The following is a 27,533-nucleotide window of genomic DNA, read 5'->3' on the forward strand; positions in this document are numbered from 1 at the left end:
TGGAATAAACATATGGGGGGATACCTAACAAATAAACTCCTTGTGCTTTGTTTAGGCTGGAAGAATTGTCAGAGATCTGTACCAAGTATGATATTCCACACATTGTGAATAATGCTTACGGTGTTCAGTCTTCAAAATGTATGCATCTTATCCAACAGGTATTACTATTATTGGGATTGTTATTAGGTGTGTCACACTAGTAAATGTCACCTATATACAGTAGAGGTGTAGTTTCATGAATAATCATTCTTATAGCATTGAAATAGATTTTCTAGGTGTAAACTAAAGTCCATCCTCCTGGAGACCTCTGTGTATGCTGATTTACAGCTATTTTAGTGCAAGTGCAGCTAGCGGACTCAATGAATCGGAGGAGATGGAGGAAGGACACAATGGAATGGTCTGCAGCAATTGAGTTTTGGCTCACCTTAATCTAGAGAGGATGTTTAAGTGAAAACAGATATTCAAATTTTAATGTACAACTTTGCATGCAATTTTCTGTACCTATTAGGGAGAGTTTGTAGACATGAAAATGTTAGTAATCGATCCCCGCCTCCTGCAGCTGATGAATGCCCACTTCTCCTCCTCTCCCCCCCCTGCAGGCATTCAGCAGCTGCAGGAGGCAGGAATCGATTCCTCTATATGTTGTTGCCCCTCTTATCCAGCTTCCCTGTGCTGCTTCTGGGCCCTTCTCTTCCAGCTCCACACTGAGCTGCTCGGGAACACGCCTTGACATCATGGCATGCCAAGCAACCTGCTGCTCCCAAGAGTGAGACCCTGAGCTGCTGCGATCCAGGTCACTGAAGGGGGGGTGATAAGATGCCCTAGCGTTCCACCACTGTAGGGGGGGGGGGCTCAGTGGGGCTGCTTGCTTCAGGGCTCTGAGCCGAGAGCGTATCTCACTCATATGGCTCAAAGCCTGCGCTGACAGTCGTCGTCGTCCCCCGTCTGATTTCTATACATTAGTAGCGGAATTGATTGGAAACCGTTTAGAAAAAAAAAACCTACAGCGCATGTGCGTGTTGAAACGAAACATAACCCAGGAAGTACAAGCAATAAAAAAAAAAGTAGGATCTTTCTTTTAAATGCAGTTGGCAAGTACGCAAAGGTCGCAAAATCTTTACATCATCTCCGCCTATCAATGAAAAATGTACAATTTAATATGTCAATTGCGGGAAATATTTTGATACAGTGATGGTGTTCTTGCATGTACGTTTTGATATATCTCTATCAAATAAGACTTTTTTTTTTTTTTTTCCTCGAACAAATTTCAAACCATGTATTACCAACTTTAAGCAAGCCGTATATGCGTAGAATTCCAAAAGAATTTTCTTACAAAAATCACAACTAAGACTTATTTTTTTTTTTTTCTTTTGAATTTCATACCATTAGTGGGCTTCAGCAACAAATTTGAGCGATTGGGCATGTTAAAAATTTTTGGAAAAACAAACTTCTTTCTAATCAATCATGGGAAAATCGTGCAAGAAATATAATCAAAAAAGAAATGTGCACGAGCTGTGGTCTGGAAAGAAAAGAGGATTCCCAGCCACTAAAATTCTTTTCCGTAGCAATATAAGGTAAAATTGAAGGCTTGATTGGTCGAATTTGAAATCAATGGTGGCACTATCGGATCACAAAATTTCTGATTTTCGAAAGATTCTTTCTGAATTCGACCCATGTTAACCTGCATTAAGTGGGGTAGACACTATAAGAACATTGGACGATTTTTCTTAGTGTGTACTTCTGCGTGATCGTTAACCACTTCAATACCAGGCACTTAGACACCTTCCTGCCTAGGGCCAATTTTCAGCTTTCAGCGCTGTAGCAACTTGAATGACTATTGCGCGGTCTTGCTACACTGTACCCAAACTAATTTTTTATCATTTTGTTTCCACAAATAGAGCTTTCTTTTGGTGGTATTTGATCACCTCAGTGATTTTTTTTATTTTTTTTTTATTTTATTTTTATTTTCTGCGCAACAAACATTTTGAAAAAAAAAAAAAAGTGTTTGTTAAATTTTTTTTGTAAATAAGTACGTTTTGTACAATGATGGGCACTGATATGGCTGCACTGACAGACACTAATGAGGTGGTACTGATGGGCACTGATAGGTGGCACTGGTATGCGGCACTGATGGGCACTCATAGGCGGCACTGATGGGTACTTATGGGTGGCACTGCTGGACACTGAGTGGCACCGATGACACTGATGGGTGGCATTGCTGGGCATCACTGATTTTATTTTGTGCATGATGGTGCCAGTCAGTGCCCATTTGTGGGCACTGATTGGCACAGATTGGGCTGTCATTTGCACAGGTGGTCCTGGGGGCTTCCCTGTTGGTCCAGTGTGGGCATCCGAGGGGGGAGGGGGGTGCGCTGATAAACAATCAGCGCAGACCCCCCCCCCGGATGACACGGATGATCATGTGGTAAAGAGCCTCCGCCAGAGGCTCTTTACCGAGATCGGTGTAGCGGTGTGTCAGACTGACGCCGCACCACCGATTGCCACGATGCGTGCCCCCACGGGCGAGTGGCAGCATGTTATCCTGAAGGACATCGTAAGACGCCCAGTCAGGATAACGGAACCACTTCCCAGAAGTCAATTTCCTATTGACCGGGCGGGAAGTGGTTAAAGAATCAAGAGCACGATTCAGCTATCCTCACAATCTTAAAATCGCTTTTTCTGGATTCTATGTAAAAATTGCAGAGAGTTTTCTGCTCACTTCTAACAGCTGACAAAAAAATAAAAATTTATCAGGCAGCCTGCCAAAGTTTATCACAACATCCCTTAGGCCAGGGGTAGGCAACCCCTCGGCACACACAGTCTTTTGCCAGAACTCGACTCCCTCCCCATCAGCAGAGAAGCGCAGGGAAGTGTCAGTGAGACACTAATGCATTCCAATTTCAGAATTGCACTGTGCCCCCACACATTATAAAAGATGGTCCGTCCCTGTTTCAAGGTGGAGGAGGACTGTCATTGGCCACTGCTAAAGCCAATCACAGTCCTGCTAGCCCCATTCGCCATGTAGAGGAAGATGACTCGCTTGGTTGCCGCTACCAATCTCTGAAAGAAGGGATTTTAATGTGATTTAGAGAACCACAATCAGGTGACAGTTTGTGAAATTACTATTGAGCTTCTGGGAACTTTGAGTGTCACTTACTAGTGAACCCCTGCACTCTGTGTCCCTTCAAGCCAGAGCCAGTGTTGGTGGGGCAGGAGAGCAGGGGGAACAGAGGTGAGACAGATGTGCAGGAGGTACATTTGGTTGGGGAAGATGGAAAAAGCGGGTTACCGTGGTGGGACACCTGACCAGATGGGTTCAGTGTTAGGACAGATGAGAAGATGACTCAGTAGTGGGGCAGATGTGCAGGGGGTTGCGGCGGTGGGCAGATGTGCAGGAGGGACAGTGGTCTGAGGTGTGAAGGTGCATGAATTGAGGCTGATCTTAGGCATGGAAGTGCAGGATGGTAATTTCTCACTACTAAAGTAGTTTTATAGCATTTTTTATAAAAGTGTGAAGTTGATATTATTATTTTTTTTGTTATAAAATCGGCACGCTCCATTTTTTTTTTTTTTTTTTTTTTTTTTTTTTTTAAACATTTTTCGACACGCTGTGCTCAAAAGGTTGCCTACCCCTGCCTTAGACAGAGATAAAGATAAACATTGTAACATGTAGTTCTTTTAGCTCAAAGGAATGAACTTTTTCTGACATTTGTTGCTTGCAAGTTAAAATCTGTATTTTTTGTTAGAAAATTACTTGGAACATCCAAACATATAACATTTTATATATTTAGACCCTACTGGCGGTTATTGCAATATTTTATGTCAACTATTTGCGCAGTGGTCTTTCAAGCGCAATTTTATTTTTTAAATTCATTAAACAGTAAAATTGGCCCATTTTTTTTTTTTTTTTTTTTGTATAATGTGAACGATGATGTTTTACGCCACCAGAATCCTGAGAGAATTGTGATCTTTAGCTAAGCAAACAGAATTGCGATTCTCGTTTTAGTCAGAATCGTGCATCTCCAGCGCGTACTCCACTTAATACAAACTGGCCCTTCGTATCAAAATATACACCCTACACCCACACGTGTTTAAGTTTCCTTGATATGTACTGGTTTAAATTGTGGATAACCATCCGAGGAATTTTTTAATATGGTAGATTTTCTCAGCCTTTTATACATAAAGGGTAATATTTCTGATGAAAGTGAATCCTCTCACTTGGACGTTGCGTGACACCTCACATGCATAGTAATGTACGCACACACATGCCTCCTAAACTCTTGAAGCTTTCTGCAGAAAGCATTAAGAACTAGTTCAGCTTTCATCCAGCTATGGACATTAATTTTGTGAATTAACAAACCTATATAATGGAAAATGTGTACCCATGAATGGAATGGAGAAATGGTGTATAATATAGACCAGTAGCAGGTACTGCTTATGGGAGGCCTCTATATGTGGTTTATTATCTTATGTATGAGGGGATATGGTACTGTGTGATGTACTTTTAATGGTGGGTTATGTATGTCTCTAAATATTTAATGACATACAGTATAGTATAGTACATAAGCCATTGTTTAATTCCTGAATAACATCAGTATGGATTTGATGCTGCTGGCCATTCCTCCGTCTAATCAGTGCTGTGTTTGTTAACCCGTCAGGTAAGGTTTCAGCTGCTATCCTTTTTCTCCTTTTTAGTGTGATTTGCTCTTACTTTCTCTGCAACTTAAAATAGTTACCAAACAGGAACCCAGCGGAAGTGTCCAACTGTGATACAGACAGAAATTGGCAGAGTAGGAGAAGTCTGGTATCCCTGTCACATTTTATTTCTGTCTTTGTTCCTGTTGCAGACTTCCTGTATGGCAAAATCGTCAGCAGGTTGGCAAGTGAAAGGAGACTTTCTGGTGGAGCCCTGGGTGTCAGTACAAACATGACAGGTTCTAATCCTTCCCTACTCTATTCAAAACTGTTCAATTAGATAGTGGTTGTAAAGGCACAAGGTTTTTTTACCTTCATGCATTCTATGCATGAGGATAAAAAACCTGTGTGCCCCTCTCATTCCAAAGATGTCCACGAGAGCCTTGCCTCTCTGGTGACCCGCACTCCTGATTGGCTTTTTGCAGCAGCTGTAAATCACAGCCAGTGAGCCAATCAGGAGACAGATGAGGCAGGACTGAGCTGCGGCTCTGTGTTAATGGACACACACAGCCGTTACTCGGGAGCCAGCTTAGGTACCCCCACAGCAAGCTGTTTGCTGTGGGGACATCCGGCAGAAAGGAGGAGCAAGGAGTGCCAGCATTGGACCCAAGCAGAGGAGGATCCAAGCTGCTCTGTGCAAAACTACTGCACAGAGCAGGTAAGTATAACATGTTTTAAAAAAAAAAAAATACTTAAGCTCCGGACCATTTTGCTGGTCAGACCAGAGCACTTTTTGCAATTCTGCACTGCGTTGATTTAACTGACAATTGCACGGTCGTGCGACGTGGCTCAGAAACAAAATTAGCATCCTTTTTTGTCCCCATAGATAGGGCTTTCTTTTGGTGGTATTTGATCACCCCTGCGGTTTTTATTTTTTGCGCTATAAACAAAAAAGAGCGACAATTTTGAAAAAGACGCATTATTTTTTACATTTTGCTATAATAAATATCCCCCAAAATATATATATATATATATATATATATATATATATATATATATATTATAAAAAGTTTAGGCCGTATTCTTCTACATGGTAAAATAAAATCACAATAAGCATTTATTAATTGGTTTGCGCAAAAGTTATAGCGTTTACAAAATAGGGGATAGTTTTTATGGCATTTTTATTAATCTTTGGGAAAAAAAAAAGTTTTATTGAGGTTAATGAAATTTAACATACAGACAAGGAAACAACTTCCTTCAATATAACATCAAACTGCATATGAAAGATATATAATCTCGCCAGACATTTAAGTCACCATTTGTAAAGGTAGTGTCCAGATTGACAAAGATAAGTAGCCATATATAAAAAGTGCAAGACATCTTGAAGGATATTTCCGTTAATTAAAAGGAAAGCAATATGAAATAAAAGGGAAACAGAGGGAGATAAGAGATCAGAATAAAAGAACGAAGTACGGTCAGTCTTGAAGTCTAAACAAAAACCAAGGGTTCCATTTTTGCCTCAAATGCGGGGTAGAAATCATGTAGAGTGTGGAAATTTTTTTCTGCAATCATCATAAGATCAATGCGTGATACAACCTGAGCAAATGGGATCAAGGATGACTTCCAATTTAGCGCAATAGTCCAATGCATGGCAATACAGATTGTCAATCATTTCAAGCACTTCCTTCCAGACGGGTTGCAATTTTTCACAGTCACAAAATGTATGTAGATATGTGCCTAATTGAGTTCAGCCTCTAAAACACCTAGAGGAGGTTTGTGGAAAAATTTTGTTGAGTCGTACGGGAGTGTAATACCAACGTGCCGTCAATTTAATGGCAGTCTCTCTAATTGTTTAAAGATTTTGTGCATTTGCACATGTTCTGCCAGCCTTTCTTCCAGTCTGTCCTCCTCTCTCAGGCCCAGTTCTTGTTCCCATTGAGACCTGTATTTCAATGAGGCTTTCTCATCGGTTGATTCTAAGATTCTATAGAGTCTTGAGATGAGGCCTTTTTGACGAGGGGAAGTATGGAAAGAAATGCGTTTCCTGAATCAGGAGAATTTTGGCTCCCAGCTGTTTATAAAACGTAAAAGCTTTGCGTCTCTTATTGGGGGAGTTAAATCTATTGACATTGTGTGAGATGCACGTAATTGTCAATTGTCCTTAGAGGAAGTGTGGAAAGAGGTTGACCTCTCTCCAGTTCCAAACCAATAAGGGGGCTCGCCAATGTCCTTTGCACAGCTATAATATAATAAAGCATACAAGAGTGGTAAGCTGTATCATACATACAATTGGTACCAATAAAATCATAAGCTTCCTGTAGAGGACCATTGTACAGACTGTAAACTGACTGACCTATTAATAAAAAGAAAAAACAAAATGTAACCAGAAAAAGAAAAATGTGTGGTAACGCTGCAAAAGTCATAACCTCAGATTTAAAAACTGGAACAGGTAGCAAAAGAGAGACAACTGTACCATATAAACCGAACCGTCTACTTAACGAAACAACCTGGTCTTGTACCCAGCAAACTTGCAAACACCAATGTCTGGCGTTGCAAGAGGTTGGAACCGTGGGGCAAAAAAAAAACAAAAAACCAAGGACAGGTGAAAAAAAAGCCCCGAGAGGTGTGGATGAAGTTTCTGCTGGGTTGGGGGGGGGGGACAAAACGCGGCTCCGAGGGACTGAGGCCCGAATAAAGGGGTTACAAAATAAGCGGTATAGCCGGGGGGTGTGCATTAACTCCAGCCATGTAACATTCGGTATATCAATCAGCGAGGATGTTCGTCATTTCGGTCTCCAATCTCGTAGCGGATCCTTCTTCTATCCCTTCTAGGTGGCGGAGTCTGCCAAATTGGTGCCGGTCTAGGGGTGAAAGGTGGTCGGGGGATTGCTGTAGCATCAAAGAGGCCCAACTTAACAAGGATTTCCTGGACTTTTAGTAAGTAAGAGGCAGAATATGTGGTGCTGTTGTGAGGCACTAGCAATTTAAAGGGGAAACCCCATCTATAACGGATATGGGCTGCCTGGAGTGCGGTGGTTATCACTTTCAATCCTCTTCTCCTGTCCAGGGTGGCCAGAGAAAAGTCAGGGTAGATTTGGATGGGGTGATAGTCCAAGGCGATCCTCTGTTTGTTCCGGGCTGCCCTCAGAATCTCCTCCTTAGTTAGAAAATCTTTCATACAGAGGATCACGCCCCTGGGTGGCTTGTCATCGGGTGGCTTCGGACGTAAAGCTCTGTGGCTACGATTTTTTAAAAGCTGCGGATTTGTAATCCGGGAGAAAGGACTTGAACAGTCGAATTACTGTGGGGATGAATTCTGTTTTTGACTTGGGGATCCCTCACAGACATGTTATTACGCCTGTTCCTATTGTCGAGGTCCTCGACTTACGCTTGTATCATGGAGAATGCTGCTGCCAGTGACTTATGTTCTCTACTGAGGTCATTGTATGCTAGGACCAATTCATCATGTTTAGTTTCAAGTCTTTCTGTCCTCGTGCCCAAGGCCACAATCTCCCTGGACAGTGTGTGAGAGGTCTTATGGAGTTCAGTTTGAAACTTTAGTGGCCAGTCTAGCATACATAGCCTCAAGGTCTGCTTTAGAAAGGGCAGTGGGGTACACACTGTTGGAGTTTGGAGACGGAGCTGGCGGTGACGGTGAAGTCGGGGCAGGGGAGAAGTGTCTCCCTGCGGCACCATCTTGAGTCATGCTGCACTGTTCCTTTGTCCGGAGGAGATGGTGTGTGTTAGGGTGTTCTGGACGGTGCCCCGGAATTTCTTTCTCCTCGACGGCATGCACTGGGCTTATGTTTGTCGTGGGGTGTCCGAATCTCTGCGGATGTCGGCGTGTGTGGCCCTCGAGGAGGTAAGAGTCCCGGGTGGAGCGGAGCTACTGCTTCAAGCGTCCAATCCTCTCAGCCCTGTGCATGCGCCCCCCTCTTCTTCCTTCTTCCTCTTCTTCTATATTGTGACTGCGACATTATGGCAGACACATCGGACATTTTGGGGACCATTGTCATTTTATACAGCAATCAGTGCTATACAAATGCGCTGATTCCTGTGTAAATGACACTGGCAGTGAAGGGGTTAACCAATAGGGGGCAGTTAAGGGTTTAAGTGTGTCCTGGGCAGTGTTTCTAACTGTGGGGGGGGGGGCATGGCTACGTGTGGCACGTCACTGATCTCTGCTCCCGATCACAGGGAGCAGAGATCAGTGACACTGTCACTAGGCAGAACGGGGAGATACTTGTTTACATTAGCATCTCCCCGTTCTTCCTCTCCGTGAGACATTCGCGGGTATCCCAGCGGACATAGAGATCTGACTCACGGAGCTTGCTGTGGGCGCGTGCCCACTTGCCGCCTCTTAAAGGGCAACGTACAGGTACGTTAGTTTGCCTGTACGTGCCATTCTGCCTCAATATATCTGCGTGAAGCGGTCGGCAAGAGGTTAAAGTGGTTGTAAAGCCACAAAAAAAAACCTGCAAGACAAAGGCTTAATGAGCTTATGAAATGCTCACCTTAGATCGAAGTCCCTGTAGTGGTCCCAGTACACAGCTCCGGCCGGCGACATCACTTCTGGAGTTACTTCTGGGTATCACGGGTTCGAGTGCTGTGATTGGCCGGAGGCACGATGACGTCACTCCCGCGGGAGCCTCCGGTAACGGCACACTAGCTGAAGCAACGGCACGAATGAGCCATTTCTTTCAATGCTGATGACGTAGGCACATGCTGATACAGGGGGATATCTCCTAAACCATGAAGGTTTAGGAGATATCCGGGGTAGCTACAGGTAAGCTGTGCTCCCAGCATTCACCACTTGATCCCACGCATGCTCATTGATAGCAGCGAGCGGCGACGTAAAACTTCGGGTTGCCAGGACAGCGTTCCCCACTGATTCATGGGAACAATGTGAGAAACCTCCCAGGGGACTTTGCGGAGCCGGGGAAAGGCGATAACCATGCCTACTCCCACGGGAGGAGAGCCCGGAAGTCACCTTTGAAATGTAAATTAAAAGTTAATTACGGCGATCGGATTTTTATAAAGGTTCGTTTTGGCATCTATGGGAGAAACACTATGGCTTGTGAGCTTTTTAAAATGTGAGTACAACACCGCTTTAAGTGACCTGTAGCAAATTCAGTTCACACCTCCCAATAAAAAAAAAAAAAAAAAGCAGCATTATTTTTTTGCAATTTGGGGCACCTTTCAGTTGATCCATTGCTGTTTATTATTTTTTTATTATTCATTTATTTTTTAAGTCTGCTTGTTATTGGTTATAGCTAAAGCAGTATAAAGTTGCAGGTAAAGGTGGTCTCTGGTATACATGAACCAGGAGGTAAAGTTTGCTGCGTAAATCTGTCTCTGAAGTAATTTTGCCGACTTGCGGCAAATGATTATGGAGAAGGGCCATAAATATGGACCAAGACACAGGAATATGCAGTCCCTCATTAAAATCCTATTCAAGATTAGGAGTCTTCAGTGTTTTAAACTTTAGAAGAAATTCCTGTTAGAGTAAAATTATTACAAAGGTGGCGTCATGTGCAGGGATTATTACAAAGCTGTACAAGGTTTTAATACATGAACATGCAAATTCTTTTTTTTTTTTTTAACTAAAGTGAATCCGACAGGACTTTTAGGTTTACAGCGTTCCATGCTGCTGCTTCACAGCTACATTTAATCAGAGCCCTCTTGTACCCACATGCTACCCAGAGGTAGTCTGGAGGTGGTCTGGATCTGACCACCCTACTAATTCCATGTTCTTTCTTGCTGTGGCAAATAAACAGCCCCATGCTAAGGTACTTATTTGTTTGCTATTGGTCCTACATCTTCACTCCGCTTATAGGAAAAAGTTATTCTTATTTTGCAGCCCAACTCTAGCCAGACTTCTGTTGTTTTGGATAGTTTGGGAAAGAGTTAGGCTTTTATTGTGAAGAAGGTTAAAGTGGTAGTAAACTTTAAAAAGAAAAAAATTATAAAAGTTTCCTCCTGCAAGGTAAAGGCATAATGTGCTAGTATGTAATTGCATACTAGCACAATATGAAAGACTTGCCTTTCAACAAAGCCAGCCCTCAAGCGGTGTGCTGTCACTGCTGCAGAGGCTTCCACCTTCAACCAGTCTTCTCTCTGGGTTCATGGGTTGCAGCCGCTTGACTGGCCAAGCTGTGATGACGTCACTCCTGTGGCATGGGGATCTGAAGGAACGGCACAGGTATGGTGCATGTTTAGGAGATATTCATTAAACCCACAGATATGCTTTATTATAAAGTGGAAAAGTACAGTTTTACTACCACTTTAAGGTGAGACAGATCTATAGATATTGCAAAGCTCCTAGGACAGAACTACTAAGATAATGCAGAGGCAACTGCTCCTGAACCAGTGAGGTCAGTGGGCTCTACCATATCTTGACTCGTGTTGCATCATGTACATAATAAAAGGTAGTTACATAGTTGGTAAGGTTGAATAAAGACACTAGACCATCCAATTCAACGTGTGTGTTCATGTCATCATTATTTTGATCATTATTTTCCATACCCCTGTATATTGTGTTCACTAAGATACCCGTCCAAGAGTCTTTTATAACGATCAATACTTCCCGCTCACACTACCGATTGTGGAAGGGAGTTCCACATCCTTGCCACCTTGATAGTGACCGACTTACATTGCCTGAGACTGCATAGTTTTCCTACTATGCTGGGATCACCATTGAGATATGTGTATATCGTTTTATCTTCTCTCAAGCATCTCTTCTCCAGGGAGAATGTTTAGCTGCAAGCACATAATAATCGGTATAGCACCACTGAAGGCATGCTGGCAATGGCTCATCTTGGGCCTCATGCACGTTGATGCTTTTGTGCTTCTGACATAAACTGTGGGCATATATGTGAGCCTGGGAGAGACAGCTGCAGCATTCAGTTGCCTATAGTAATGAGTAGCTTACACGGGTATATGCCATGCTTTTGTAAATCACACAATGCTGCCCTTGCATGTTAGGTAATTTATGGCTGTGTGCGAGTTTATGCATGCACACCATATACCCGTATAAGCCTTTTATTACTAAGGATGGATGCTGCAGCTGTCTCTTCTGGGTGAGGAAATATGCTTACCCTTTTACCTTGTATGCATATAATACTAAAGTAAGGGTAGACCTGCGTCTACTGTAGTGAGCACACACCATGACTAGGATGCTAGAACAATTTTAAAGAAGTATAGCTAAAGCTTTTTTGGCTGTATTGCTCCTATGGGTCACAGAAGTGCAGTTCCTTCTGCATTCCTGTGACGCATTTTTAGCTGTCAGCAAGCTATAGCCGCGGCCAGGTCCAGGCTCTGAAAAAAATCCCAAACCTCCACCCAGATGCTAGGAACAAAAGCTGACTCGTCTCTGAGAGCCTGAGCCAGTCGTTCTGGCCCCCTTCACAGCCCAGCGCTCCAGTGAATTGACTGTCACTGGCTCTCTGTAGCCTGAAGACTGAGAACTTGGCGATCAGTGTTGTTTGATTGCTCCATTCTCGATCTTAGAGAGGGCAGGGGACTGATGCTGCATCTACCTAGGTAAAAAATAAATAAAAATATATATATATAATTATATTCTGGACTTGAATTCCTGGCTTTACGTGCTCCAGCTAGTCCTAGAGACTCAGGCATGGGTGGATAAGCTATACTATGCTTCCACTCTGGGCCTGTGGTCTTTATGGCCATATACTGGGGGACACACACTGGCATTATCTCCCCTAGTGGGTTTGCCCCTCCCGGGATCCTTTTATCTTCATTAACATTTTCAGACTCCAATCATCACATCATATAGCTCGCCCGAGTTGCCGTGGGGGACTATTTATCAGGTGGTAGCACTATGAGCCTGAGGCCTGCTGAAGTATGGATAACCTCCCGATGAAGCGGTAAATGTCAGTGAAACTAGTCAAGGAAACTGACATCTGTGATCAGTTGCTTTGTGACTACTCACTGATGACATACATGTGTATCGCTATTATGGTTTTAATATGTAAATGATGATTTGGGTAACCCGTTGCTTCCCCACTTCAGAACCATCCCGGACCCGCAGCTGTGGATTCGTTACGGTATTAGGACTCTGGGGGATGTAATTTCCAATGGGGCTCTGGTCCCTTTCCGGGGGCTGGTGGAGAGGCATGCTGTACCTGGCAGTATGCTTTTCGGTATTGGCAGTTGCGGCATGCCTTTCGGGCGCAGTTTGCGGAACCGCCTATCCTTGAACTTGATGCACTGGAGGACCTCCTGGCTCAAGACTCACTTACGAAGCCCCTCTCGGAAGTATACACAGTTCTGATCAATAGCTCGTCCTCTAGGTTGGAAACTTTATGGGACAAATGGAGGGGGGACATTCCAACTCTGGATAGGGAGGACTGGGAGGACTGCCTGGAGGAGAGTATTAGGCTGTTAATATCTTCTAAGGATCGGTTGATACAAACGAAGGTCTTACATAGAATACACTTTACGCCTCAGAGGCTACACAGAGTATTCCCGGACAGGTCTCCTCTCTGCCCTAGATGCCGCTCGGCTCCTTCTTGCATATGTTTTGGACGTGTCCACGTATATCGCAGTATTGGTCTGCGGTGATGGACTGTATTAACGAACGGCTCCAGCTGAGTGTCCCACTGACGGCTGAGCTGGCACTCCTGGCCATACACAATGATATACAGAGACCCAGACCCACCAAAACCTTGATTTCGTTATTACTGTTCTATGCCAAGAAGCAAATCCTTCTCAAGTGGATCTCGCCTCTTCCGCCTACTAAGAGGGCCTGGGAAAAGGCTGTAGATGCTGTACTACCTATGTATAAATTGACTTATACTAGCAGGGGCTGCCCGCAAAAATTTACGAGGGTGTGGCAACCGTGGGTGGGTTCTACAGAATAGTCGATCCTGTTTTACCTTCTGTCTATTGTCCCCTATCTGGGGGTATGACTTTGGTGTTGATATACTGACTGGTTCTGTGATTTTTCGTTCTGTTATGTGGCGTACCTTGCATCTGTATTGTATATTGTGTCATATACTGCTTGTAATTGCTTGCTTTTTTACTAATAAAGACCAACCTTTTTGTAAATGATGATTTGTTTTTCGGCATCAATAACATCTAACTTTTATAATTATATTTTTGTTACATTATTCTTTGTACTGTTTTTATTGTACCGCAATAGTCCAAACTGCCGCCCCTTTTCTTTTGGTAGCCTGGTTGGGGATTAGGCTCCCAATTTTTATACTACTTGATTTCTGGATGATAGTACAACTCAGACCAATGTAACTATGCATATACCGTATCTGACTGATGCCCCTGGAAATCAGGAAAGTAGACACCACTACTCCATTCATCTCCACTTGCTTCCGATTCCTATGCCGAGTGGTTCCCTTGCTGCATTCTGAACACAGCAGATTGGCTGCTTAACAAGTGCATGTGTGTGCCTGTGCTAAGTAGCCAACCTTCTGTGTTCAGAATGCACCAGAGGAACCTGCATTCAGCAATTTCTAGCTTTCAGGGGCATAAGGGATATATTCTGTATAGTTACATTGGTCCAAGCTGGACTAATGTAACTGTATAAAATATCCATACATGGAATTCCTCTTGTTTTCCACTGTTTAAATAATATTATATATATGTGTGTGTGTGTGTGTGTGTGTGTATATGTATATATGTATATATAATATATATATTTACATTTTTTTTTATTTTTTTTGTCCTTTCCATACACTATTTTGTATAAATGTAAATGAGCCTTCATTTTATTTTATTTCCAGGGAGCTCGTAAAGGAAGAATAGATGCTTTTGTGCAGAGCTTAGACAAGAATTTTATGGTTCCAGTAGGGGGAGCTGTTATCGCTGGTTTCAACAATTCTTTTCTGGAGGAAATTAGCAAAATGTACCCAGGGAGAGCATCTGCCTCTCCATCTCTGGATGTCCTAATAACACTGCTGTCACTTGGTGCAAGTGGATATAAGAATCTCTTGACAGAAAGGAAGGTAAGCTGTTGTGCTAGAGAAAAAAGGAGGTCTGTTTAAATCTGAAGAGGTTAATTGAAGTTTGTATAAATGTCAGTCTGTAAATGCTGAGAGATTTAACCCAGTTGCTGCTATGGGTATTCCGGTCTCCTGGAAACTGCCTGCCTGCCTGTGCCTTGTGTCTGATTTAGGAACACTTTGCTTTTCTGATCGAACAAGTGTTCCGGACAAAGAAAAAGCGAGCATCATACTAAAAATGCTGTAATAACCCATACAGAATAGCTACCCGTGATATGAATGTCACAGTATATTGTTTCAATACAATGTGTGCAGTGCACCATTTTAAAGGACATGCGATGCAGCATTTATGTACCTGGTACCTTCTTACAGAATAGACGGGGATCGCTGTAGCTTTTGTCAAGAGTTGCTTATCTAAAGGTGGAACTGAGTGTGTCAAGGCTGCAAAAACCCTCATTATCACAGACAAAAGCCAAGTCCTTGAGAAGACTACACTTGATCTTCGCCAAAAGGCAGAGATGTGATCAGTGACTAGAGCTTACTGTACACAGGATGAATGTCGGGCAGCATCAGCTGGTTCAATAGAAACTGGCCAACATATGGCCCGTGTCTGCTGCAGCTGGTCCTACAGAACCCGCCCCCGCCTGCTTTGAGAACACAATAGCTCAGTTGGGAACATCACTGTACTAACATCAGATTGTTAGTACAGTTGCTCCTTCCGAGCTGTCAGGTTTTTTTTCCCCCTTAAACCCGCTGGGTTGAATGGGGGAAAAAGTAAATTTGTAGTGTGTGCCAGTGGATGTAAACCCGATTCATGAAATTTCAGCTGGGCACATATATCTATGGTGTTCTCGCTCGCTCTCTCGTTCTCTCGCTCTCGTTCTCTCGCTCTCGTTCTCTCGTTCTCTCTCGTGCTCTCTCTCTCTCGTTCTCTCTCTCTCTCGTTCTCTCTCTCTCTCGTTCTCTCTCTCTCTCTCGTTCTCTCTCTCTCTCGTTCTCTCTCTCTCTCTCGTTCTCTCTCTCTCTCGTTCTCTCTCTCTCGCGCTCTCGTTCTCTCTCTCTCTCGTTCTCGCGCTCTCGTTCTCTCTCTCTCTCTCGCGCTCTCGTTCTCTCTCTCTCTCTCGCGCTCTCGTTCTCTCTCTCTCGCGCGCTCTCTCTCGCTCTCGTTTTCTCGCTCGCTCTATCTTTCTCGTAGCTTTTGTCCCGCTCTGTTCTATTATCAGCCTGAACACTTTTAACAAGTACTCCGATACAGAAGATAGACGTGCGTGTTGGGGAGGTTGCTATAAATTGTCCGACTTCTAAACTAGTCACAGACACGCCCGGCATGTGTGGAGAGGGGCTGGGGGCCTTTCCTCCAATCGGCTGTCTGTGTCTTGCAATTATCTCCTCCTACAGGGAAATGAGGAAGTGAAAAATCTAACAGGACGTGCACTTTCTAAACCGTATACAAGGATGAAGATAGCCGATATACATGTAAAACATGTAGGGAGATTTGTTTCATCTCTGTGTATCATCTGAGGCTTTTCACTTCACTGGGTATATGTGAGGGTTTACATCCACTTTAATATAAATATGCACAGGGGCTGAAGTACAGGCTAACCTAGCGATTGGATACTACATGCATTATCCAGCTGCACTTGATATATTTTCAAGGTGGCAGCTTTGGGATTACACAAACTATGCAAGCACAATGTCGTTGTAGATGCAAGAAATGTCCACAGTAAGGTAAAGCCAGGTGGTCCTGTGTACATAATCGCACTGTGTGTGTGTGTGTGTGTGTGTGTGTGTGTGTTCTACAAACTAGGGGTTCCTTGAGCAATTTCTGCCTCTCAGATAAGTTCCCACTGATACCATTGATCTTTTTTTAGCTATCGATAGGGAGGCAATTCTTCCCAATGACCACAAATGTAAGCCCTTGTACACACGGTCGGAGATTCCGACGAAGTGTGTCCTATCGGACCGTTTTGTCGGATAATCCGACTGTGTGTGCTCTCCATCGGACTGTTTCCGACGGACCAAGTTTTCCAACTTGTTCGTAAAATTTTCTGACAAAATGCTCCGATCGGACATACTCCGATCATGTGTAGCCTAATCTGACGGACAAAGTGCCACGGATGGTCAGATCAAATTCCTAGACCAAAGCTATTGGCTACTAGCCTGAACATAGTCCCATTGTAACGAAATAACGTCATCACGTTATGTACAATTGGATTTTCAGACAACTTGTTCCGACCGTGTGTATGCAACAGTTTCGGACAAAATCCACCGGATTTGGTTGTCAGAATGTCCGACCGCGTGTACAAGGGCTAAGAAGCATTATTCCCACTGACCATCACACTAATATACTGTATATCATGAATTGTAGATATAGTCATTTTTAGAAGGGGTTCCCTGAGACTGGAATGAGATTTCAAAGGGTTCCTCTGTGTTGAGAAAGGCTGCTATAGAAGCAAAACTTCTGACCTTTTGATTGACACACTAATGGTGAATTCACACATACTGTGACGACATTGTAAAACGCTTGTCACCACAAGGACACACTCGTGTGTCCCATTCCCACTTCTGTGCAGCAATAAAATGCTGCATTTTATCTCAGCTCACCACACCGAGTCGCATGGCAATGTACGACACTGCAGCACATCGCACTGTGTACAATGAAGTGTATGTTTTGTTCACTTCACATAAAGTGTGCGCAAAAAAAAAGCCTTGTGATGCGCTGAATCACACAACACGCTGCCTCCTATAGCAGCTGGCAACAGAGAGCTGCCAGAGCGGTATAGTGCCCCGGCAGCTCTCCGTTGCAGTGCGAAATGGAGCCTTAAAGCAGAGTTCCACTCAAAAGTGCAACTTTCGCTTATTGGTTCCTCTGGTGCCACGTTTTTTGACAGGTCCCACTTCCCTACTTCCAGAGATGGCGCCAACCCTCAGAAATTTGGACCCCCTTCCACCTTCCTCCTCCGCTGAGCCAATTAGAAAGCGAAGCGCGCTTCACACATGTGCAGCAGGGAACCGGCTGTGAAGCTGAAAGGCTCCACTGCCAGTTTTCCCTAGCAGGAATGGCGGTGGCAGCACCCGACAGCCAATCTGAAAATCGACAGGGGTGCCGACATCACGTGATTCCTGGGCGGGTCCTAATATTAAAAGTCAGCAGCTATAGTATTTGTAGCTGTTGACTTTAAAAAAATTTTATGGTGGGGGGGGGGGGGGGACATCTCTTTTAGGAAAAGAGGTTTATTTATAAATATTCTCACACAACTTTCAGGATGAATTTTTCCGATTTAATTGGAATTGGAAAATTTAAAAATTGGAGTGTTTGTGTGAATCTTCTGTGAAAACCATTTCATGTACAAGTTTTAGAGCTAATAAAAGTTTTATTATACATGAGATTTCAAGCCTTAAGCTGGCCATAGATGGGTAGAACAAAAAGAAAAATTCGTATTAAAATTCTCAGAACATTCAAAAATTATTTGAAATATTTTGAATGCTTTTAACATTTGATTTTAGAATGAATGGACTTTACTGAATAAAAACTACATACACTGCTAGAAATTCGTTCATTTGAGAAACCTTTTGCATTTCCTTTCTTAGAATTTTTCTTGCAGTCAAAAACGGACATCAGTTTGACCCGCTAATTAGGGGCAGATGGCTTGAAGTTCTCAATGGATTGCAAGTGTGCTAATCGGCAAGCTTGTAGTCCATTCACACAGCAGAAAGCCCTACAGACAACAGAGCTGCAGGCAATGTGTACATGAACCTGCTATTGCACCTGCTATCCACTGATCGTGGGTGCAATACTCTGCAGGCATCCTGTGCATTTTTTTTTTTTTCAAAAAGGTGAACTTGACCTTTTAGGACCCGGCCTATATATGCAAGATAGGAGAAATGTTAATTATTAAGAATACAATTTTTTAATGTTAACCACTTCACATCCTGCCCATGTACATATGACATCCGCAGGAGGGATCTCCCATCCGGTGCAGGTGTCATATGACGTCCTGGGCTTCCCAGCCGTCTGGTGGGCACCCCTGCAGCAGTGCTCAGGAGCCGACGCGTGTGCCCGGCGGCCACGATTCCCGTTAACCGAGCAGGATAAATGTCCTGTCAGGTAAGAGGAGACCGATCATGTGTTCCCAGTACAGAGGAACACCGATCGGTCTCCTCCCCTTGTGAGTCTCCGTCCCCTATAGTTAGAATCACTCCCTAGGTAACACAGTTAACCCCTTCACTGCCCCTTACTGTTAACCCCTTGACTGCCAGTGACGTTCATACAGTAATTTGTGCATTTGTATTATACTGATTACTGTATACATGTGAATGGTCCCAAAATGGTGTCAAGTGTCCGATGTGTCCGCCGCAATGTCAGTCACAATAAAAATTGCAGATTGCCGCCATTACTAGTTTAAAACTATCCCCTATTTTGTAGATGCTATAACTTTTACCCAAACCAATAAATATACGCTTATTGCTTTTTTTTTTTTTTTGTGTGTGTGTGTGTGTGTGTGTGTGTGTGTGTGTGTGTGTGTGTTTTTTCTTTTTTACCAAAAATATGTAGAAGAATACATATTGGCCTAAACTAAGAAAGAGAATTTTTATTTTTATTATTTTTTTTTTATTTTTTATTTTTTTTACATTCGGTTATTTATTATAGCAAAAAGAAAAAGATATTGTTTGTTTTTTGTTTTTCCAAACGTGTTGCTGTTCTTTTGTTTATAGCGCAAAAAATAAAAACTGCAGAGATGATCAAATACCACCAAGAGAAAGCTCTATTTGTGGGGGAAAAAAAATGATAAAAATTTTTATTTGGGTACAGTGTAGCATGGCCACGTCATTCATTCATTTTTATTTTTTTGTGCTATAAACAAAAAAATGGATCATTTTGGGAAAAAAATCACAATATTTTGTACTTTTTGCTGTTATAGCCCAAATTGTTTTTTAAAAAGGCTATTTTTTTTCTCAGTTTAGGCCGATATATATTTTTCTACATATTTTTGGTAATAAAAATCACAAAAAGCGTATATTGATTGGTTTGCGCAAAAGTTTATAGCGTCTACAAAATGGGGGATAGATTTATGTCATTTTTATGATTTTTTTTTAAAAAAAAATTTTTTACTAGTGGCGGCGATCTGCGATTTTTATCAAGACTGCGACATTATGGCTGACACATTTGACACATTTTTGGATCGATTGACAATTATACAGCAATCAGTGCTATAAAACTGCTCTGATTAGTATAAATGTCACTGGCAGGGAAGGGATTAACACTAGGGGGCGATCAAGGGGTTAACTTTGTTCTCTATGTGTGTTCTAACTGTGGGTGTTGGGACTGACTATATAGGAGATGAAAGATCATGGGTCCCAGTTTGTAGGAACTCATGATCTCTCTCTCCTCTCTCCTCTCTACGCTCTCTCTCCTCCCTCTCCCTCTCCTCACAGAACTGGGATGTGTGTGTTTACACACACATGTCCCTGTTCTGCCTCTCACGCACATGATCTCTTGTGGCCGGCGGTCATCATGACCGCTGGTCATTAGCATCGGCACTACTACGTGCATGCCTGCTATCCCGCTTAAAGGGACCAACATATAGCTACGATGGTTCGTGGGATAATGCCGACCCGCCGCAGTATAATGACAGCGGCTGGTCGGCAAGTGATTGAAGACCATGCCAATTCTGTCACGCTTTTCTAAAATGTAAAAATATTTTTTGGTAGAAAATGATCAAATTACCAAAAATTACCCAAGCATGGTAACTTTTATTTATTTTTTTTTATATGCAAGAGGCCCTAGAGATAAAATGGTGGGTGCTGCAATTATGTCATGCAGTATATGCGCACTGGGAAAAAATACACTTTTTTTAATGCAGAAAATGCAACATAATACCCAATTGTTTGGTAAAAGATGTTATGCCAAGTAAATAGATGACTAACATGTCATGCTTTAAAATTGAGCATGCTCGTGGAATGGCTACAAACGATGGTACTTAAATCTCTATAGCCAGCACTTTAAAGGTTACCAGAGAAGGTCTGGTGCTAGAATTATTGCTCTCGCTATAACAGTTGCAACGATACCTCACATGTGGTGTGAAAGCTGTTTATATATGCATGTGCAATCTACGTATGCATTATCTTTGCAAAGGGGGACGAGGGTGCTTCAAAGAAAAAAAAAATTGTTTGATTTTATTTATTTTTTTACACTCCCATTTTTTTTTTAAAGAAAATGTTTTTTAAATCACTTTTATTATCACAAGGAATGTAAACTTCCTTGCCTATTGCTTGATTTTGGGCAAGCAATAGGCAGTGACAGGAACTGAGAGATCTGGGGTTTATTAGACCTCAGATCTCTCCTCCTGCTCTTGAAAGCTTTGGATAAAACTTGGATTGGTTTGATCCGAAGCTTTCCCTTGCTGGTAAGCAACTTGCCAAAACCGTAAGTGATTAAATACTCTTTGCTTCCCGTTTTTGTAGAGATGGACCAGAATGTTCCCAATCAACACTATTGTAAGCTGCCGAAACCATACGTCTGGGGTCTCCCAGTGAGATGGGAAAGCCTGGGGGGGGGGGGGGCAATGCAGCTGCAGGCATCTACCAGGTATAAAATTTTAAACAGATGGGGTATATGTACATATTGCAGTCTGGAAGTAGCGATCATGTGACCAAATGCTTTGTTTTAGGGCCGGGATATGCAATTAGCAGACCTAATTGCATATCCCTGCTTTAGTGTTTGGTCCTGCAATGGAAGAAGCATGCAGTTTTTATTCTGCCTTTTTATGTGTATGTATCCTCCTTGGCAAGACTGTTAAAGGGGTTGTAAACGCTCGTGTTTTTTGCTCTTGATTGGCTAGATTAATAGCAGCGCTGTCATTGGCTCCTGCTGCTGTCAATCAAACCCAAAGACCCCGGCGGGGGGGGACAGGCAGGGCACAAATATATAGACACAAATGCTGGACTCGGGAGCACACCCACACGGTAACCCCCAGGGAAGGTGCTTTTCCTAGAGGGTTTACTGATGTGGAGAGGAACTGATAGCACCCCTGGGGGACCCCAGAACAGATGGATCGGGGAAACTCTGTGCAAAACGAACTGCACAGTAGAGGCAAGTATGCAATGTATGTTAATAAAAAAAAAAAGGGGGGGTTTACTGTAAAATAAATAAGAAAAAGATGAAAGCGCCCCATTCCTCTGTGCTCGTCCACAGAAGCTAATGCATATGTAGGTCGTATGTAAACCACACATGTGGGGTATCATCATGATCATTAGAGCTATCATTCTATCATTCTAGAGTCTATAACTCTAAACCGGTAACCTATGGGTATTTTTAAGTATCGTAGTCTGTTGCCATTCCATAAAGCATGACATGTTGAGTATCTATTTACTATTTACTGTGTGTTTATGATTCATTAAAGTGTATTCCCCCCCCCCCCCAAAAAAATTGTGTTTTGAAAGATCACTGCGCAAATATATTGTGACATAAAATATTGCAACAATTGCCATTTTATTCTCTGGGGTCTCTAAGATTATATATATATATATATATATATATATATATATATATATATATATATATATATATATATATACATATACATATATTCTACTAATATGAACTAGTAAACAGTTCCAGAAAAGGCCTGGTCAGCAAGTGGCTAAGGTAATATTCCACATCCTGCCCCATTAGGCATGTAGGGTCATCTCTCAGGTTAAGGGTGTCATTGTGGAGTATTTTTAAGACCATTGCAATCCAAGTCACATGAAGGACTTATTTTTTATTTCTTTTTGTTTAAACATTGTAAACCTAAGAATACAATACCGAGACTGTATTGCAGAGTAAGAGGTTCTAATTTTAAAATGTTATATATTTTGAAGATCACTTTACATCAAGTATGAGTACTCCGGATAAAAAAGTGGACAGTGCTCGTTAATAGATTTGGGATGTTTGTACATGAAGGTGCCTTTGCCATTTTTCTGCTTCATTGACTGGATATAGCTGACCTTCACTTCTGCTTGTCCTTAAAGTCTATATAGCATCCTATTGAGAATCAATTGCTATAAAATACTAAGAATTAGTTTTTATATTTCTTCAGTCACATGTAGCCTTTTACCTTCCCAGCACCTTTTACCATTTGACATTGATTTTTTTTTTGTGGAAGTTTTTTTTCTTTTTTTCACCACCAACACAAAAACCTCCCTGTTATGTGGGCATGTTACGTACTTAAGCTTTTTCAGAATTTGCAGATTGTTCATCAAAAAAAAAAAAAAGCATTGAAATGGAGTTAAATATAGTACATGAAAATCAATGCTTCTGCCATCTAATTTATCTGAAATAAGACCTTGTGCTCTAGGTTTGCTTGGGGTGCTATTAGGTTCCCCATAGAAGTGGCTCAGGAAAAAAAGAGCCTGTTATTGATTTGACCCCTGGATAAAAAAAAAAATTTCAAGCCCAGAAGCACGATTAATTTCTTCTGCATTAAATTGAATCCCCATCTGTTTATATGAGACTAAACTGGATGCATGTATGTTAGAGGGGGGGAGCTGGAAAGTTATTTTCCCAGCTAGAAGTTAGAAAAAAAAGTGATTGATGGGGACAACTTGCGTGGTATTCCCTTCCTCTGATAAAAGCCTGATATTTAATGCATTTTATTGACTGGTGAGTCCAAGGACAAACATCAGTACATGCATCTCCAGACAGCTGAAGGTGAAGTCACAATTCCAACCTTATCTGCTCACTATCTGATTAAGCATCGTATAATATTCATTTATCTTATCAAGATTTACATTGCTGATAGCCAAGAGCTGACCTTCGCCATCACCTGATGCATTTTGTATTTACTTTATTTTTATTTTTTAAATTGCACTGCAGCCAACTTTTAATATGGAAACCTTGAAATGCAAATGAGATAGATGGGTAACCCTACCGTTTCTGTTTTTATAATACAGGTTTTGCTATTGGTGCACCAACTGGCCATACTGAATAGATTATTATTATTTTTTTTTTTTTAGATAAACACATTCATTTTTGGTTACATTTATTTTGCAAATTCATTTGTTTTTTTCTTTTGTAACCAAACTAAAATAAAGGAAATAATATTGTGCTAACCCCAAAAGCAAAAATTAGTACATAAACCAGCATCTACATACGAACATAACCAAATTCATATATAAAACTCCCAACAATATAATGTAGCGCTAAAAAAGGGCTGTGAAAAGCACATGTGACAAATAGTGAAAAAGGAGAGAGAATATAAATAAATCCAAATATTCAGTAAATACAAAAAGTCCTTAGAGTCCTCACAGGACAAGAATAGTGATAAATCGCATAAAATGGACGCTGGAAGGTGATCATAAAGACATCTTGAAGCAGTGAATTCTCTGTGAAAATAAACAAGATGGGTACTCTTACCAGAACCATGAGGTCATATGAGCATATAAAGATGGGTGGATCTCCACAGGTCTGCCAGCCGTTGAGGTTACCGGAGGTCCTCTGGTCATAAGAGGAATGATCCGTATCGTCCCCAAGATGCCTGTTTCTCCAGGGCCCCGGTGGAATGGACGGAAAGAAAGCTCAACTCCAACAAAAACCAGGAATGGTGAATGGCTCCAAACTCGTATAGAAGATCACATGAGAGACAAAAAAGAACAGCTTCCCATAGTGTAGATGAAAAATATTGAATGGCTGTTTATTGGCATAAACTCGGCAAATACAAAAATGTATAAAATATTAAAATGAAAATAAAAAGCGTGATCACATAAAAGAAAGCAATGCAGGGAACATGATTACCACTTCCTACGCGTTTCGTCCCATAGGACTTCAACAGGGGCATCTCAGATGACTCCGGTGACTTCGCTGGCTCCTGTGTCAGGTAAGTGACACATAATGGACTACTAGGCGATGCCTAGTAGTCCATTATGCTTTACCTTTGCAGGGAATGAGAGAGGAAGTAAACTCATCAGGGTTTACTTCCTCTTTAAAGGGCCATTTTATTTTAATTATTTTTTTAAATGACAATTTTTTTTAATTGCATTAAGTGTAAATATGAGATCTGAGGTCTTTTTGACCCCAGATCTCATATTTAAGAGGTCCTGTCATGTTTTTTTTTTTTTTTTTCAATTACAAGGGATGTTTACATTCCTTGTAATAGGAATAAAAGTGACACAATTAGTTTTTTTTGTTTTATAAAAACAGTGTAAGAAAAAAGGAAATTCCTGCGAACTCGCGTGCAGAAGCGAACGCATACGTGAGTAGTTTCCGCATATGAAAACTGTATTCAAACCACACATGTGAGGTATTACCGCGATCGGTAGAGCCAGAACAATAATTCTAGCCCTAGACCTCCTCTGTAACTTAAAACATGGAACCTGTAGAACTTTTTAAACGTCGCCTATGGAGATTTTTAAGGGTAAAAGTTTGTCACCATTCCACAAGCGGGCGCAATTTTGAAGCGTGACATGTTGGGTATCAATTTACTCGGTGTAACATTATCATAAATAAAAAATTGGGCTAACTTTACTTTGGTGTCTTATTTTTTTAATTAAATTTTTTTAAATGTTTTCCCAAAAAAGTGCGCTTGTAAGACCGCTGCGCAAATGCGGTGTGACAAAGTATTGCAACAACCACCATTTTATTCTCTAGGGTGTTAGAAAGAAAATAAAAATTATAATGTTTGGGGGTTCTAAGAAATTTTCTAGCAAAAAAAACTTTTAACTTGTAAACAACACATTTCAAAAAGAGATTTTAGTAGATCAACCTCTCAGTATTTACAAAGTATAGTTATATATGGGGCAAATAAAGGAGTTTTTTCAGTCATTGGATCTTTTGCTAATTTTGTTTGGCGTTTTCATGGGGGAGACTGTGCCCTGTGTTCACTATGCTTTATGACATCAAGCTTGTTACATCGGTGGTTGAGTTCACAATTCAAGTGTACACTGCGCTTTTCTCACACATCTATGCACAGTAACCCGGTTCTTTTCTTGTAGGAAATGTTTACATATCTCTCCAGTGAATTGAAGACACTTGCAGCAAAGCACAAGGAATGCTTACTAGAGACACCACACAATCCAATTTCACTGGGTAAGTTAAATGAATTCATTTGTGGGTTGATTTTTTTTTTTTTTTTTTTTTTTTTTGATAGATAATCAACTGGTTACTTGCATCTCTGTAATACTCCAATATCTAGGGAAGTCCTAGATCTGTATGTCCTCTGGCTATAGAAACTGCAAAGCCGAACAAGGCAGTCTCACTTTTCCTGCTGCATTATTTTACAGAGTAGTTTTGTACATTGAGGCTTTCAGCATTCTAAAAGCCTATTAATTTTAAGTAGGCTGGCAGAGCACCTTATCACATGAAGAATACACACCTGCATTATTTTTTGGCAGTGTACAAATGCACAGCATGTGTTGTGGTGCACTGTATTTGTGCATTAAGGTGCCATTGTAAATGGTGTTTTCATTTTGCATTTTCACAACACATAGGTTTGAAGTTTGGACCTGGGAATTAAGTCACTGGGCTTGGCAGCATCCACCCAAAACCTAAATCATTTTTTATGTGGATTTACCATTAAAATATAAAAGCCCAACTCCCAGGTTTTAAAACCCTCCGACCAACCCCTCCACCCCCAACCCCATTTTGATTAGGTTCATTTTTCATTTGTATGATCAGCCACGTGACATACACCTCATTGCCCCCCCGGTTAGTAGGCAGTGTGACGAACATGGGTATCGGACCCCTGCCCTCCTCACTCGTAATGGAGAACCAGTCAATCTCGCACCAACCCTTTAACTGCCACCACCGACCTTTTGATTCACGGGAGAATCAGAACTCCCATCAATTTAGCAATACCAAATATGATTTTAAAATAATCGTCTGTAACACACACTGCCACCACAGACAGGTCTGCTCAGAGGCCTTACTCTAAACCAGGGGTCTCCAAACTTTCTAAACAAAGGGCCAGCTTATTGTCCTTCAGACTTTAGGGGGGCCGGACTGTGGCCAGCAGTAGCGGAAATTTTATTGGCATCAGTGAGAGTAAACTTTGCCACATTTGGTATTACGGGGGAGGAGCAGTGCCCTATCATTGGGAGGAATAGTGCCCTGTTATTGGTGTCAGGGGGAGATATTTTGCTTCATTTTTGTGTCAGTTGCCAGAAAAGGGTTTCAAATCCATGGAAGGAGTATTTCCCCCAAGGGCCAGATAAAGGCAGACAAAGGGCAGCACTCGGCCGCAGTTTGGAGACCGCTGCTCTAAACAGTAGCGCTCTTCAGGAAGCTGGTTCATTTATAGCTTGCATTGAGAGCTTTAGAGACTAGCTTAACACTTTTCCAAATAAGGGTTTAACCACTTCAGCCCTGGAAGATTTTCCTGCTTAATGACCGGGCCATTTTTGAGATACAGCACTGCGTTGCTTTAACTGACAATTGTGCGAACAGGTGGCACTGTAACCAAACAAAATTGACATCCTTTTTTCCCCCCCCACAAATAGAGCTTTCTTTTGGTGGTATTTGATCACCTCTGCGGTTTTTTATTTTTTGAGCTATTAAAAAAAAAATGTAAATTTAGAAAAAAAAACAAACGATTTTTTTACTTTTTGTTATAAAAAATAGCCCAATTTAAAAACAAATTTCTTCCTCGGTTTAGGCCGATATATATTCTTCTACGTATTTTTAGTAAACAAAAAAAATCCCAATAAGCGTATACTGATTGGTTTGCACAAAAGTTATAGCGTTTACAAAATAGGGGATAGATTTATGGCATTTTTATTATTTTATATATTTTTTTTCTCCTAGTAATGGCGGTGATCTGTGAAATGTTGTGGTGCGTGTGTTTGTTTTTTTGGGGGGTTTTTTTTATTGGGATTGTTACACGCATCGGACACATTTGACACTTTTTTTGGGACCAGTGACATTTAGTGACAGCGATCAGCGCTATA

General features: G+C 41.7%; 1 protein-coding gene across 1 annotated transcript in view; it reads left to right on the forward strand.

The window, feature by feature from the left end:
• SEPSECS (Sep (O-phosphoserine) tRNA:Sec (selenocysteine) tRNA synthase) overlaps positions 1-27,533 on the forward strand; it is a 63,982-nt gene that overhangs the window by 21,520 nt on the left and 14,929 nt on the right. Inside the window, exons 6-8 of the mRNA XM_077477689.1 lie at positions 56-158; positions 14,394-14,615; positions 25,584-25,677. Of these exons, the coding sequence (XP_077333815.1) occupies positions 56-158; positions 14,394-14,615; positions 25,584-25,677 (419 nt within the window). The remainder of the gene's footprint in view (positions 1-55; positions 159-14,393; positions 14,616-25,583; positions 25,678-27,533) is intronic.

This window comes from Lithobates pipiens, unplaced genomic scaffold (assembly GCF_037356315.1).
Source record: "Lithobates pipiens isolate NorthernLeopardFrog02 unplaced genomic scaffold, aLitPip1_a1.2 Scaffold_13, whole genome shotgun sequence".
In the NCBI taxonomy this organism is placed as follows: Eukaryota; Metazoa; Chordata; class Amphibia; order Anura; family Ranidae; genus Lithobates; species Lithobates pipiens.